Consider the following 14738-nt stretch of genomic DNA (forward strand, 5'->3'; position numbering starts at 1 on the left):
GGCTTACTCCAGTTCCAATGCTCCTAGATACAACAATAGGAAAGCAATTCATATTTGTGTTAACATTTTTGACCATTTGGAGAACATTCAGATTCTTCTGCAACTCAATGTAACTTAATTCCACTAACATTTCAGAAAGCAAAAACTACTTCAGTGCTTGCAATTATATAGTACTAGTACAGTGAAAGGTGTTAAAGATCCTGAAGGAACAAATTACTTTTCAACACAGTAATGTTTGCAAACAGACCATTTAACAATGCATGAATTGTACACTAAATGTGTTGCTCAAACAGCTCTGGGCTGATTAACTTGGATTCATGTAAATTACTAATCCACATGAAGAGGGTTGAAGAGATTTCTTAAATAGATTCCATCCTCTCAATTAAGTACTGAATTCTCCAAGTCTGCAATTGTTTGATTGAACTAAGTAATAAAGTATCCTTGAATTTAAAGGAACAGGCACTTATTGCCTCACAATGAAAAAGAATATTGTGAATAAGGAACCATGATTAGTGCGAAATTGGTTCTCAATCCTTTTACTTCCATCTTTTTAAGAGAAGGAAAGATAATTTTGTGATTCCACATCGACCATGATCAAATTTCGGACATTTGTCTTTCCAGTTAGATTGCATGCATTAGAGAGCCTGGCTTTTTGTTATTTGCACAGTACAGCCTTGATTATCTGCCTTCTCAATTATTTCATGTTTGTCAATTTATATAAACCAGATAGAATGGAATTGCGTCTGGAAATTTCTTGCAGACACACAAGGCCTCGGCCTGACATCATATTTTAGATGCCCAATGCCTTGTAAGATTTACTATCAATGAAAGACTGAAAGTTAGCAGAGTCGGGGCTTTGGATCCTGGGAATTAGTAGTTGAACTGTTGGCATTTTCTTTCCTAAGAATATCTAATTTCTAAGATTGGAAAGTATTGAAATTGAGTATGCCATTCAGCCCCTAGAACCATAGAGAAGATACAGTACAGAAGGGGATCAATCGGCCCATATTGTCCATGCTGACCCAAAGTACCCAGGTGCCTTGAGCCTCTCCACCAATCAATTAAATCGTGCTCAATTTTTATCTTTCTAACTCCATTGATGAGCCTCAGTTCCATATTCTTTAATACTCCTGCCAACAAAACAAAACTGTTTTAAGATTCATAGATCATTAAATTTACAGTGCAGGAGTCCATTCGGCCCATCGGGTCTGCACTGGCCCTTGGAAAAAGCACCCAACCTTACCCCACACTTCCATCCTATCCCCATAACCCAGTAACACCTACCTTTTTTGGACACAAAAGGCAATTTAGCATGGCCAATCCACCTAACCTGCACAGTTTTGGACTGTTGGGAGGAATCCGGAGCACCTGGAGAAATCCCACGCAGACACGGGGAGAACGTGCAGACTCCGCACAGACAGTGATCCAAGCCGGAATCGAGCCTGGACCTTGGAGATGTGAAGCAACAGTGCTAACCACTGTGCGACTGGAGAGCTACAGATTTTCGTGCATTGATTAGAAGGGGTGCTTCCTGACATCATCCTGAATGACCCAGGTCTGATTTAAATGGTTATGGTCGCCTGTCCCAGAATCCACCCGAGCAACCTTTTTTTCAGCCCCTAGAACCAGAGGGTTAGGTGGATTGGCCATGCTAAATTGCCTGTAGTGTCCTAAAAAGTAAGGTTAAGGGGGGGGGGTTGTTGGGTTACGGGTATAGGGTAGATACGTGGGTTTGAGAAGGGTGATCATTGCTCGGCACAATACCGAGGGCCGAAGGGCCTGTTCTGTGCTGTACTGTTCTATGTTCTATTTACCCTGTCAAATCCTTTAATCATATTAAACATCTCAATTAGATCATCCCTTTATTTATTTTATTCCACAGCATACGCAATTTAATGTATACCCTCTGATCATTTCATATTTGTCTAAATTAGTCACTTGGCCCCCAACAGATTTTAGTAACTTCCCACAGCATGCTGAAAGCCCATGCTGAAAAATAGGTCTAAAATTTCTTGGTGTAGTCCGCCAAACATATTTGCATAATGGAGTGGGCCTTAGCTGTTCATGCTGAATTTGGTTTTGGTGAACTAAATAGATCAAGTACCTCTATGTCAGAGAGAGGGGGTTCTCAATTACCACCATAAAATGCTATTGCACATAAATCGGCTATTTCACATAATACTTCAGTATTTTTCTGACCTGAATGATCCAACATAATTGCACTCTGCTACTCCCTCCCCATATCCTTTAATATTCCTCTTTTCAACAAACTACCTAATTTTTGAAAATAATTTCTGGACTCTTGTTTGTGCTTATGTCAGAGAATTTCCCATTTTAACTACCGCCACACAATTTTGTTTGAAAGGTTTTTTGTTACGGTAGATAATTGAGGATTCACTGCAGGCTGCTCTGTACATTTTTGCACTTCTTTTCAAGATATTCCGCATAGTACACATTTGCGTACAAAGTATCTGCACTCAGTCTACAACAAACAGCAATTAAACAACTTGGCATGATGGTTGCAGTTTAACCTTTAATTGGCCCTCAAAATTAAAAATGTTTTTTTTTGAAGGAATGATATTGGCACCAAGTGTACCAAATATATAAGACAAAAAAGAGTGGCTAAGGTAAATATTGGTCCTTTAGAGGATGAGAAGGGAGTTTTAATAATGGGAAATGAGGAAATGGCTGAGGAACTGAACAGGTTTTTTGGGTCGGTCTTCACAGTGGAAGACACAAATAACATGCCAGCGACTGATAGAAATGAGGCTATGACAGGTGAGGACCTTGAGAGGATTGTTATCACTAAGGAGGGAGTGATGGGCAAGCTAATGGGGCTAAAGGTAGACAAGTCTCCTGGCCCTGATGGAATGCATCCCAGAGTGCTAAAAGAGATGGCTAGGGAAATTGCAGATGCACTAGTGATAATTTACCGAAATTCACTAGACTCTGGGGTGGTCCCGGTGGATTGGAAATTAGCAAACGTGACGCCACTGTTTAAAAAAGGAGGTAGGCAGAAAGCAGGAAATTATAGGCCAGTGAGTTTAACTTCGGTAATAGGGAAGATGCTGGAATCTATCATCAAGGAAGAAATTGCGAGGCATCTGGATAGAAATTGTCCCATTGGGCAGACGCAGCATGGGTTCGTTAAAGGCAGATCATGCCTAACTAAGATGTGGAGATGCCGGCGTTGGACTGGGGTGAGCACAGTAAGAAGTCTTACAACACCAGGTTAAAGTCCAACAGGTTTGTTTCAAACACGAGCTTTCGGAGCACGGCTCCTTCTTCAGGTGAAACTGAAGAAGGAGCCGTGCTCCGAAAGCTCGTGTTTGAAACAAACCTGTTGGACTTTAACCTGGTGTTGTAAGACTTCTTACTATGCCTAACTAATTTAGAGGAATTTTTTGAGGACATTACCAGTGCAGTAGATAACGGGGAGCCGATGGATGTGGTATATCTGGATTTCCAGAAAGCCTTTGACAAGGTGCCACACGAAAGGTTGCTGCATAAGATAAAGATGCATGGCATTAAGGGTAAAGTAGTAGCATGGATAGAGGATTGGTTAATTAATAGAAAGCAAAGAGTTGGGATAAATGGGTGTTTCTCTGGTTGGCAATCAGTAGCTAGTGGTGTCCCTCAGGGATCCGTGTTGGGCCCACAATTGTTCACAATTTACATTGATGATTTGGAGTTGGGGACCAAGGGCAATGTGTCCAAGTTTGCAGATGACACTAAGATGAGTGGTAAAGCGAAAAGTGCAGAGGATACTGGAAGTCTGCAGAGGGATTTGGATAGGTTAAGTGAATGGGCTAGGGTCTGGCAGATGGAATACAATGTTGACAAATGTGAGGTTATCCATTTTGGTAGGAATAACAGCAAACGGGATTATTATTTAAACGATAAAATATTAAAGCATGCCGCTGTTCAGAGAGACTTGGGTGTGCTAGTGCATGAGTCACAGAAGGTTGGTTTACAAGTGCAACAGGTGATTAAGAAGGCAAATGGAATTTTGTCCTTCATTGCTAGAGGGATGGAGTTTAAGACTAGGGAGGTTATGTTGCAATTGTATAAGGTGTTAGTGCGGCCACACCTGGAGTATTGTGTTCAGTTTTGGTCTCCTTACTTGAGAAAGGACGTACTGGCGCTGGAGGGTGTGCAGAGGAGATTCACTAGGTTAATCCCAGAGCTGAAGGGGTTGGATTATGAGGAGAGGTTGAGTAGACTGGGACTGTACTCGTTCGAATTTAGAAGAATGAGGGGGGATCTTATAGAAACATTTAAAATTATGAAGGGAATAGATAGGATAGATGCGGGCAGGTTGTTTCCACTGGCGGGTGACAGCAGAACTAGGGGGCATAGCCTCAAAATAAGGGGAAGTAGATTTAGGACTGAGTTTAGGAGGAACTTCTTCACCCAAAGGGTTGTGAATCTATGGAATTCCTTGCCCAGTGAAGCAGTTGAGGCTCCTTCATTACATGTTTTTAAGGTAAAGATAGATAGTTTTTTGAAGAATAAAGGGATTAAGGGTTATGGTGTTCGGGCCGGAAAGTGGAGCTGAGTCCACAAAAGATCAGCCATGATCTAATTGAATGGCGGAGCAGGCTCGAGGGGCCAGATGGCCTACTCCTGCTCCTAGTTCTTATGTTAGGTACAGCAGTCAATAACAGAGCGAAACTCCCTCAACTCTTCTCCAACTTCAATAGCTCCAGCCATTCTTTTCCCATACTAGCCATCTTATAAAACTTCTTTGACCAAAATGACCAATTTATGCTGAGTTTGAGAGTTTTAGTTCTATGCCCACCAGGAAATTAATTGAGACTACCCATACTGACTTCCTATCAGACCTTTATGGCCAGCAAATAAGATCTTCATCCCAGATGGAGCTGCATTTGAACTAAGAACCCAAAAATGAAAAGGTAGCATACTGATTACTCAATATTTATCGAGGTTGAATACCAATGTGGTGGTGTTCCAGATGAATTTTCACAGCACTCCAGCTTGCACAAGCCTGGAGGATTATGATTTTTTATCATTTACATAGATTTGATAATATTCATTTAATTTTAAGAGGAGAGAAAAACAAATGTCTTCAAGTCAACACATTTAATAACCACCCAACCCAGTTTCAATCAGGTATACTCATAATAGTCCTTGACCCAAACGAGTGCCAGAAGGAAAAAACACTGCAGGCACAATCATGCTAAAGATTGCCCAGCTGTGCTGAGCTCTCTGATCTCAATTAAAATGGGCAGGAACTCAATTACAACTAATCATTCTGTGACTCTGGTTGGGTTTACATGTCAAGTGAGAACCAATATTCATCAGTTTGGTTCAATTTTGAAGAATGGCATGTCATGAATATGGACTGCCAGTAAAACTGGCATGAATCAGTACCTTTAGTAGAGGCTGGAAGGAAAATTACACCCTGCGTAAATAACGTCCTTAATAGCTTAACTTTGTTGCAGATCCCAACAGTGGCCAAGATACTGGACCAGAACCGCAACGTTAAAAAATTTTTTTTTAAGAAATGAAATGAAATGAAATGAAAATGAAAATGAAATTCGCTTATTGTCACGAGTAGGCTTCAAATGAAGTTACTGTGAAAAGCCCCTAGTCGCCACATTCCGGCGCCTGTTCGGGAAGGCAGGTACGGGAATTGAACCGTGCTGCTGGCCTGCCTTGGTTGACCAGATTGAAAGATTAATTCGCTAGGAATGATTGCATAAGAAATAGGGCTTGGTTATTTTTTTTTTAAAACAAAACTTTATTAAAGCAAAAGAAAAAAAAAAACCAATATTTAAACTTCAAACCTAACAAGAACAGCTTTACTGCATCTTTTAACCTCAACACATGAATTCCCATTAAACAGCATGTAACATGACATACTGCTCTATCCTTCACTTACACAGGCAGGGAAACATGATACTTGCATTCCCAGAACATATTCCTGCTTGTAGCGAAGCTCTTTCAAACCCCTTTCCGAAAGCTTCTCTCGGTGGCAACTTTTCATGACCTCTCTCGGTCGCTTTCAGAAGCCTTCTTCCCCACCTGGTCATACAGGATTATTTTCTCTCTTTCTGAGCTCTGCCCAGTCCCTGGCTCTGCCCTGGAGTGTCCAGACTTGAACTGATCATTGCTATCTGGGTTTTTGATTGCCCACTTCCATTTGCACAAAAAAAAGAGGGCCATACTATGAATATGCAATTAACCTCCAATTTACAGACAAACAAGGCCATCAGACTCTGTAACAGGCTCATGGTTGGCATATCAGATGTCCCGGAGGATCTCGAGTGAATCACCCCAGCTGAACAGGAGCATCTGTTTATTTCCATTAAGTCTGAATAGGACAATGTAACTCAGGCCACATGTAGCCATATACCTCTGACTCAGTGCTAGCAGTTTTACCCTCAGTATGTTAACCCCTAAATTGCCCACTACATCTTCAATCCTATTTCCAGACCCAATTTCCTCATATCTCCCTATCGTAACAACTGAAACAAAATTGAAGAAATATTTTGCTGCTTTGAATGACACCTCTAATATAGTTCATTACCTCTCAAATTTGCTTGCGATTTCGATCCTCAAGTATCAGCTGGTTGAGGGCTGGTAAATGCAATCCAAAGACATATACAAAACGTAGCAGCAAATATGTTAACAGCATTGAGTCAAATACTTCTCTAAGTACCTTTATTTTTTACCTCCTCTTTTTTGCGCTTGAGGAATGCTTGCACTGCAGTAGGCTGAACCCCTTTTATTTGTGGACATTTCTTCGGAGGTTTCACTGACAAGCTGTAACGCTTCTATTAAGAAAGAGCAAAAGGAAATGACAATATGACACCAAGTACAATTCATCAAACTAAATCTTTGGAGAAACAATGGCTGTTAGTATTCTACCATGGAGCAAATACCTCTGCATGCACTCGTGTAAAAGTCAACCTTGTGTACATTCCCTCAGTTTTGAATATACCTAGGAACTGTGGTAGAGAATTCCAAAGGTTCACAATCCTCTGAGTAAAGACATTTTTCATCTCAGTCTTTAATGGCCGATCCCTTACCCTGAGATTTTGGCCCCTCATTCTAGACTCCCCCCTCTGGGGAAGTAGGCTCTCAGCATCTATCCTGTTAAGCCTCTTTTTTTCTATGTTTCATTGAAATCGCCTCTCATCCTTCTAAATGCCAAAGAATATAGGCATAAACTACTCAGACTCTCCTCATAGGACAACCCTCTCATTTCAGGAAATAGTGCAATGAACCACTTCAAGACACTCATCCTTTTATCCTTTAATATTATATTAAATATTCCATACCCAAGTTAACCAAAGCCTTATATAATTGCACTCTTATTCTGAATTCTGCTTGCAATAAAGGGGAACATATTATTTGCCTTCTAATTTGCTTGCTGCAGGTACATGTTAACTTTGTGATTCATTTAAGAGAATCCCTGACACCCTCTGCATAACATTTACAAGTCTCTCAACTATAAGACAAGTGCTGCTTTTCCATCCTTCCTACTCCAAATGAGTAACTTCACACTTCCCTACATTATACTCAATCTTTCATCTTCTTGCCTAATCAGTCCCTGCATCCTCCTCTCAGCTTACTTTCCCTAATTTTTCAAAGTTCATTTACGGTATGTGGGCGTCGCTGGCTAGGCCAGCATTTATTGACCATCCCCAATTGTCCTCGGGAAGGTGGTGGCGAGCTGCCTTCTTGAACCACTGCAGTCACTAAGGCGTAGGTACACCACAGTGAGGGAGTTCCTGGATTCTGACCCACCGACAGTGAAGGAATGATGATATATTTCCACGTCAGGATGGTGAGAGACTTGGAAGGGAACATTCAGCTGGTGTTCCCAGATATTTGCTGCCCTAGTCCTTCAAGATTGTAGTGATTCTGGGTTTGGAAGATGCTAAGGAGCCTTGATGAGATGCTGCGGTGCATCTTACAGAGGGGTACACACTGCTGAGAAAGTGCAACGAGACATGGGTGTCCTCAGACATCTGTTGCTGAAGGTACGTATGCAGGTGCAGCAGGTGGTGAAGAAGGCAAATGGTACATTGGTCTCCATAGTGAGAGGATTAGACTACAGGAGCAGGGGTGTCTAGCTGCAATTATACAGGGCCTTTGTGAGACTACACCTGGAATAGTGCATGCAGTTTTGGTCTCCTTATTGAAGGAAGGATGTTCTTGCTAGAGGGAGTGCAGCAAAGGTTTACAGACGGATTCCTCGGATGGCAGAGCTGATATACGAGGAGAGATTGAGTCGGTTAGGATTATATTCTCTGGAGTTTAGAAGTATAGAAACCTATTAAATTCTCCAGGGTAGTTACAGGAAGAATGTACCCGATCCGGGGGGGGGGGGGGGGGGGGGGGGGGCAGACCAAGGGTTATAAGTTAAGAATATGGGGCAGACCATTTAGAGCCAAGATGAGAAATATCTTCACCCAGAGAGTGGTGAGCTTATGGAATTCACAACCACAGGAAGTAGTTGAGGCCCAAACATTGTACGTTTTCAAGGAGTCAGATTTAGCCCTTGGGTGTGGGGTAAATACAGGGACACGTTGGATGAACAGCCATGATCACAGTGAATGACGGAACAGGCTCGAACGGCTGAATGGTCTATTCCTGCTCCTATTTTCTATGCTTCTAAAGTCTTCCAACAGAGTTTAACAATTTCAGATTATAGCCTCTCCCTTTTGTTGGACGTTGCTGGTGATGATTTAGTTTTTCTCATTTACATCTCCTCCAAAGCCATTTTTTTGTTTCTTGTCCCATTACAACCCCCTTTAACCTTGCAGCATCATCCCTTTTGTCATTTTATCTCTCCTGCGCTCCACTCCATTATAGACCCTCTCCCTCTTTGGTTCTCTCCCTTACCTCTGCACTCATTTAAAACCCATGACATGTGTAATTCTTTCCACCTCTATAGAAAGCACATCAACGTGATATATTAATCATTTCTCTCTCCACAGATGCTACCAGACCTGTTGAGTATTTCTAGCATTTTATGTTGTTACTCTGGATTTCCAGAATCTGCAGAATTTTGCCCTTTAACCTGTTTGTCAGCGATGCAGCTAAAATTTCTGTCATTCTATTATGACTGAATTTGTTTTTAAAGGAGCCTCCTTACACGCACCTTAAACATCCTCTGAAAATCTATGCGCACATCTACATTAGCAAAGAGCCACTTCTCAAAAAAGAATTTGCCAAACATGTCTTGCTTTGATCAAACCCATGTTGATTGTCCTTTCAAGAAACAGTTAGATTTAGCACTTGGGATAAAGGGGATCAAAGCATATGGGGAGGGGAGAAATGCATGATCAGGCTATTGAGTTGGATGATCAGCCATGATCATAATGAATGGCAGAGCAGGCTCGTAGGGCTGAATGGCCTCCTCCTGCTCCTATTTTCTAGGTTTCTATCAACTCATGCCTTTCTAAATTCTCAATTACAATTTGAATTTTGGATTCTAAAAGCTTGCCGACAATTACACAAAATTAGCATTCAAATACAGCAATTGGGAAGGTAAATTACATTTTTATCTTTATTGGAAGGCGACTAGAATACAAGATCAAGGAAGTCTTGCTACAATTGTGCAAGCTTTTGGTGAGATGACACCTGGACCACTCTGCCGTTTTGGTCTCCATGTTAAAGGAAGAATTGGAGGCGGACAGAAAAGGTTCACTAGGTTGGTTCCTCAGGTAAGAGTGTTGTCCTTTGATGACAGGCTGCGTAAATTGGGCCTTTGCTTTCTGGAGTTTATAAGAATGAGGGTGATCTGGTTGAACATCAGGGAATTGAAAGGGGAGACACCAAGAGGTTGTTTTCCCCTTCCTGAGGAATCTAGAACATAGGGAACAATCTCAGGATAAGTGGTTGATTGTCTAGGATTGAGATGGGGAGAAATGTCTTCACTCAGAGGGTTGGGTATCTTTGGAATTCACTACTTTCATGGTTTGTGAATATTGCATTGAGTATATTCATGATGGGATAGATAGATCCTGGTGTTGTCAGGAAACCAAGGGACATGGAGAGTAGGCAGCAAAGCAGAGTGGAGGAGGAAGATTACTCACGATTGTAATGAATGGTGCAGCAGGATTTCTTTTTTTAATTTAGAGTACCCAATTCATTTTTTCCAATTAAGGGGCAATTTAGCGCGGCCAATCCACCTAGCTTGCAAATTTTTGGGTTGTGGGGGCAAAACCCACGCAAACACAGGGAGAATGTGCAAACTCCACACGGTCAGTGACCCAGAGCCGGGATCGAACCTGGGACCTCGGCGCCGTGAGACTGCAGTGCTAACCCACTGCGCCACCATGCTGCCCTGGTGCAGCAGGATTGAGGGGCCTGATTTTGTTGTTTTTTAAAAGTATATCCAAAATGGGTCCATTAGTGAATTGACATATTAGGGGTGTGCCTTACCCTGTGGAATAAAGAGACAACTGCTCATTGTGACAAGCAAGGTTGTGTTTTGTTGCCAGATTGCAGGCACAAAGCAATGAAAACTTCTTCAATGCATTCAAAGAGGCTGCATAATAAATTGTTGTCACAAGTAGGCTTACATTAACTGCAATGAAGTTACTGTGAAAATCCCCTAGTCGCCACATTCTGGCACCTGTCCGGTAAACACCGAGGGAGAATTCAGAATATACAATTCATCTAACAGCATAATAAATGAGTGAAGATATTACAAAGTAACTGCTGAGAACAAGAACTTGGTTATTCCCAGATTTGGCTATACTATTGAGGTTCAAGAAGAACCACAAAGTGAAAGCACAAAACAAACAGAATCCCTGGAAAGTTAACTGCCAAAAGTCTATTATCTAAAGCCAATCCAGTTAGCATTCTTGGCCAGGAACCCCCCCCCCCCAAAAGTAATTTAAACTGTTTTGTGTGAATGAGGAGGAGGTCAAAGCAATGGCTAATAAACAAGGCGAAAAAGCCAAACACAGCCAGTGCCAGAGACCAAAGCCTCAGGTTCAATTAATGGCATACTTTGCACCAGCTGATCTCGGCCAAGCTGCAGGAACTTGCAACGTGCCTCCCTTGAGTGGACAGGCGGCAAGGGAAAATTGGAGTTCATCAAGTGACTACAGCTCAAAGTTGAATGTGTAGATAGTGTCTGGTGGTCGTAATGCCTTCCAAGAGAAAATAGTTTGCCAATAACTCAATGATTGAGTTCACAGAAAGAATGGCAACTTTAAAAAAAATAATTTATGGGATGTGGGCATCGCTGGCTGGACCAGCATTTTTTACCCAACCCAAATGGTCCTTGAAAAGGTAGTGGTGAGCTGACGTCTTGAACAACTGCAGAATCTGTGCTGTAAGTTCACTCAGTGCTGTCAGGGAGGTTGTTCCAAGATTCTGACCCAGTGACATTGAGGGAGCGGTAATGTATTTCCAAGTAAGGACAGCGAGTGAATTCGAGGGAAACTGCCAGGTGGTGGTGTTCCCATACAGCAGCTGCCTTTATCCTGCCAGACGATAGCGGTCATGGGTTTGGAAGATGCTGTCCAAAGAGCCTTGGTAAATTCCTGCAGTGCATCTTCGAGATGGCACACTGCTGCTACTATGTATCGGTGGAGGAGGGAGTAAGGTGGAAGGGGTGTCAATCAAGCAGGCTGCTTTGACCTGGTATTACAACACCAGGTTAAAGTCCAACAGGTTTGTTTCAAATCACTAGCTTTCGGAGCACTAGCCTTCCTCAGGTGAATGGAGAGGTCGGTTCCAGAAACATTTATATAGACAAAGTCAAAGATGCAATATGATACTTAGAATGCGAGCATTTGCAGGTGATTAAGTCTTTACAGATCCAGAGATAGGGGTAACCCCAGGTTAAAGAGGTGTGAATTGTCTCAAGCCAGGACAGTTGGTGGGATTTTGCAAGCCCAGGCCAGATGGTGGGGAGTGAATGTAATGCGACATGAATCCAAGGTCCCGGTTGAGGCCATACTCATGTGTGCGAAACTTGGCTACAAGTTGCTACTCTGCAATTCTGCGTTGTCGCGCATCCTGAAGGCCGCCTTGGAGAACGCTTACCCGAAGATCAGGAGCTAGTTTACAGTGCAGACTTTGTTTGCACTGAGTGCTGAATTTGTGTACATTTGAGTGCTATAGTGAGAGTTTGGTGACTGAGGGAGTTCGATGAGGAGGGAGCAAGGTGCTCCTTTTCATTTCATTTCCTCAAAGAGCGTGAAGGGAGCCGGGAATTTACAGAGAGTACAGCTGACTCGGAGCAGAGTTGGAGGGCAGAATTCCAGTTGGTCCACAGTGCAGCTATATTCTGTAAGGTAAGAGGGGATGGAGGCTAGGGCAGTTGCATGCTCCTCCTGTAGGATGTGGGTGGTGAGGGATACCACCGGTGTCCCCACTGATTATACCTGCAGGAAGAGCACCCAACTCCAGCTCCTCAGAGACCGTGTTAGGGAACTGGAGCTGAATGAACTTCGGATCATCCGGAAGGCAGAGGGGGTAATAAAGAGTTACAGGGAGATAGCCACACCCAAGGTACAGGACAAGAGTAGCTGGGTTACAGTCAGGGGAAAGAAAACGAACGGGCAGACAGTGCAGGGATCCCTCGTGGCCGTTCTCCTTCAAAACAAGTATACCGTTTTGGATGCTGTTGGGGGGTGACCTACCAGGGGAAGGCCCTAGCGGCCAGGTCTCTGGCACGGGGTCTGGCTCTGGGGCTCAGAAGGGAAGGGGGGAGAATAGAAAAACAGTAGTAATAGGAGATTCAATGGTTAGGGGAATAGATAGGAGATTCCGTGGTCGCGAGCAAGACTCCCAGAAGATATGTTGCCTCCCAGGTGCCAGGGATGTCTCGGATCGTGTCTTCAGGATCCTTAAGGGGGAGGGTGAGCAGCCAGAAGTCGTGGTGCACATTTGTACCAACAACGTAGGTAGGAAAAGGGGTGTGGATGTAATAAACGGGTTTAGGGAGTTAGGCTGGAAGTTAAAAGCCAGGACAGAGAGAGTTGTCATCTCTGGTTTGTTGCCGGTGCCACGTGATAGCGAGGCTAGGAGTAGTGAGGGAGTGCAGTTGAACACGTGGCTGCAGGAATGGTGTAGGAGGGAGGGCTTCAGGTTTTTGGATAATTGGAGCACATTCTGGGGAAGGTGGGACCTGTACAAGCAGGACGGGTTGCATCTGAACCAGAGGGGCACCCATATCCTGGGAGGGAGGTTTTCTAGTACTCTTTGGGAGTGTTTAAACTAATTTGGCAGGGGAATGGGAACCGGACTTGTAGTCCAGCAACTAAGGTAGCTGATGTCCAGGACGTCAAAGCGTGTAGTGAGGTATTGGGGAACGTAACACTGACAAAGGAGAGTACTTGCAGGCACGGCGATGGGTTGAAGTGTGTATACTTCAATGCAAGAAGCACCAGGAATAAGGTGGGTGAACGCAAGGCATGGATCGGAACTTGGGACTACGATGTGGTGGCCATCACGGAAACTTGGATAGAAGAGGGGCAGAAATGGTTGTTGGAGGTTCCTGGTTATAGATGTTTCAATAAAATTAGGGAGGGTGGTAAAAGAGGTGGGGGGGGGTTGCATTATTAATTAGAGATAGTACGACAGCTGCAGAAAGGCAGTTCGAGGAGGATCTGCCTACTGAGGTAATATGGGTTGAAGTTAGAAATAGGAAAGGAGCAGTCACCTTGTTGGGAGTTTTCTATAGGCTCTCCAATAGCAGCAGAGATGTGGAGGAACAGATTGGGAAACAGATTTTGGAAAGGTGCATAAGTCACAGGGTAGTAGTCATGGGTGACTTCAACTTCCCAAATATTGAGTGGAAACTCTTTAGATCAAATAGTTTGGATGGGGTGGTGTTTGTGCAGTGTACCCAGGAAGCTTTTCTAACAGTATGTAGATTGTCCGACCAGAGGGGAGGCCATATTGGATTTGGTACTTGGTAATGAACCAGGGCAAGTGATAGATTTGTTAGTGTGGAAGCATTTTGGAGATAGTGACCACAATTTTGTGACTTTCACTTTAGTAATGGAGAGGGATAGGTGCGTGCAACAGGGCAAGGTTTACAATTGGGGGGGGGGGGGGGGGGGGGGGACGGTAAATACGATGCTGTCAGACAAGAACTGAAGTGCATAAGTTGGGAACATAGGCTGTCAGGGAAGGACACAATTGAAATGTGAAACTTGTTCAAGGAACAGATACTACATGTCCTTGATATGTATGTCCCTGTCAGGCAGGGAAGAGATGGTCGAGTGAGGGAACCATGGTTGACAAGAGAGGTTGAATGTCTTGTTAAGAGGAAGAAGGAGACTTATGTAAGGCTGAGGAAACAAGGTTCAGACAGGGTGCAGGAGGGATACAAGATAGCGAGGAGGGAACTGAAGAAAGGGATTAGGAGAGCTAAGCGGGTAGAATCAAGGAAAACCCCCAAGGCCTTTTACACATATGTGAGAAATATGAGAATGACTAGAGCAAGGGTGGGTCCGATCCAGGACAGTAGCGGGAGATTGTGTATTGAGTCTGAAGAGATAGGAGAGGTCTTGAACGAATACTTTTCTTCAGTATTTACGAATGAGAGGGGCCATATTGTTGGAGAGGACAGTGTGAAACAGACTGGTAAGCTCAAGGAGATACTTGTTAGGAAGGAAGATGTGTTGGGCATTTTCAAAAACTTGAGGATAGACAAGTCCCCATGGCCTGACGGGATATATCCAAAGATTCTATGGGAAGCAAGAGATGAAATTGCAGAGCCGTTGGCAATGATC

The 14738-nt window shown here is 43.4% G+C and overlaps 1 protein-coding gene across 2 annotated transcripts in view; it reads right to left on the bottom strand.

Moving 5' to 3' along the window:
* spty2d1 (SPT2 chromatin protein domain containing 1) overlaps positions 1-14738 on the bottom strand; it is a 53810-nt gene that overhangs the window by 19840 nt on the left and 19232 nt on the right. The window contains exon 2 of one of the 2 annotated variants that reach the window (XM_038807659.1): positions 6686-6800. In XM_038807659.1, coding sequence (XP_038663587.1) covers positions 6686-6800 — 115 coding nt within the window. The remainder of the gene's footprint in view (positions 1-6685; positions 6801-14738) is intronic. The other variant, XM_038807660.1, reaches the window with a different exon arrangement.

The sequence above is a fragment of the Scyliorhinus canicula genome, chromosome 9 (genome assembly GCF_902713615.1).
Source record: "Scyliorhinus canicula chromosome 9, sScyCan1.1, whole genome shotgun sequence".
Taxonomy (NCBI): Eukaryota; Metazoa; Chordata; class Chondrichthyes; order Carcharhiniformes; family Scyliorhinidae; genus Scyliorhinus; species Scyliorhinus canicula.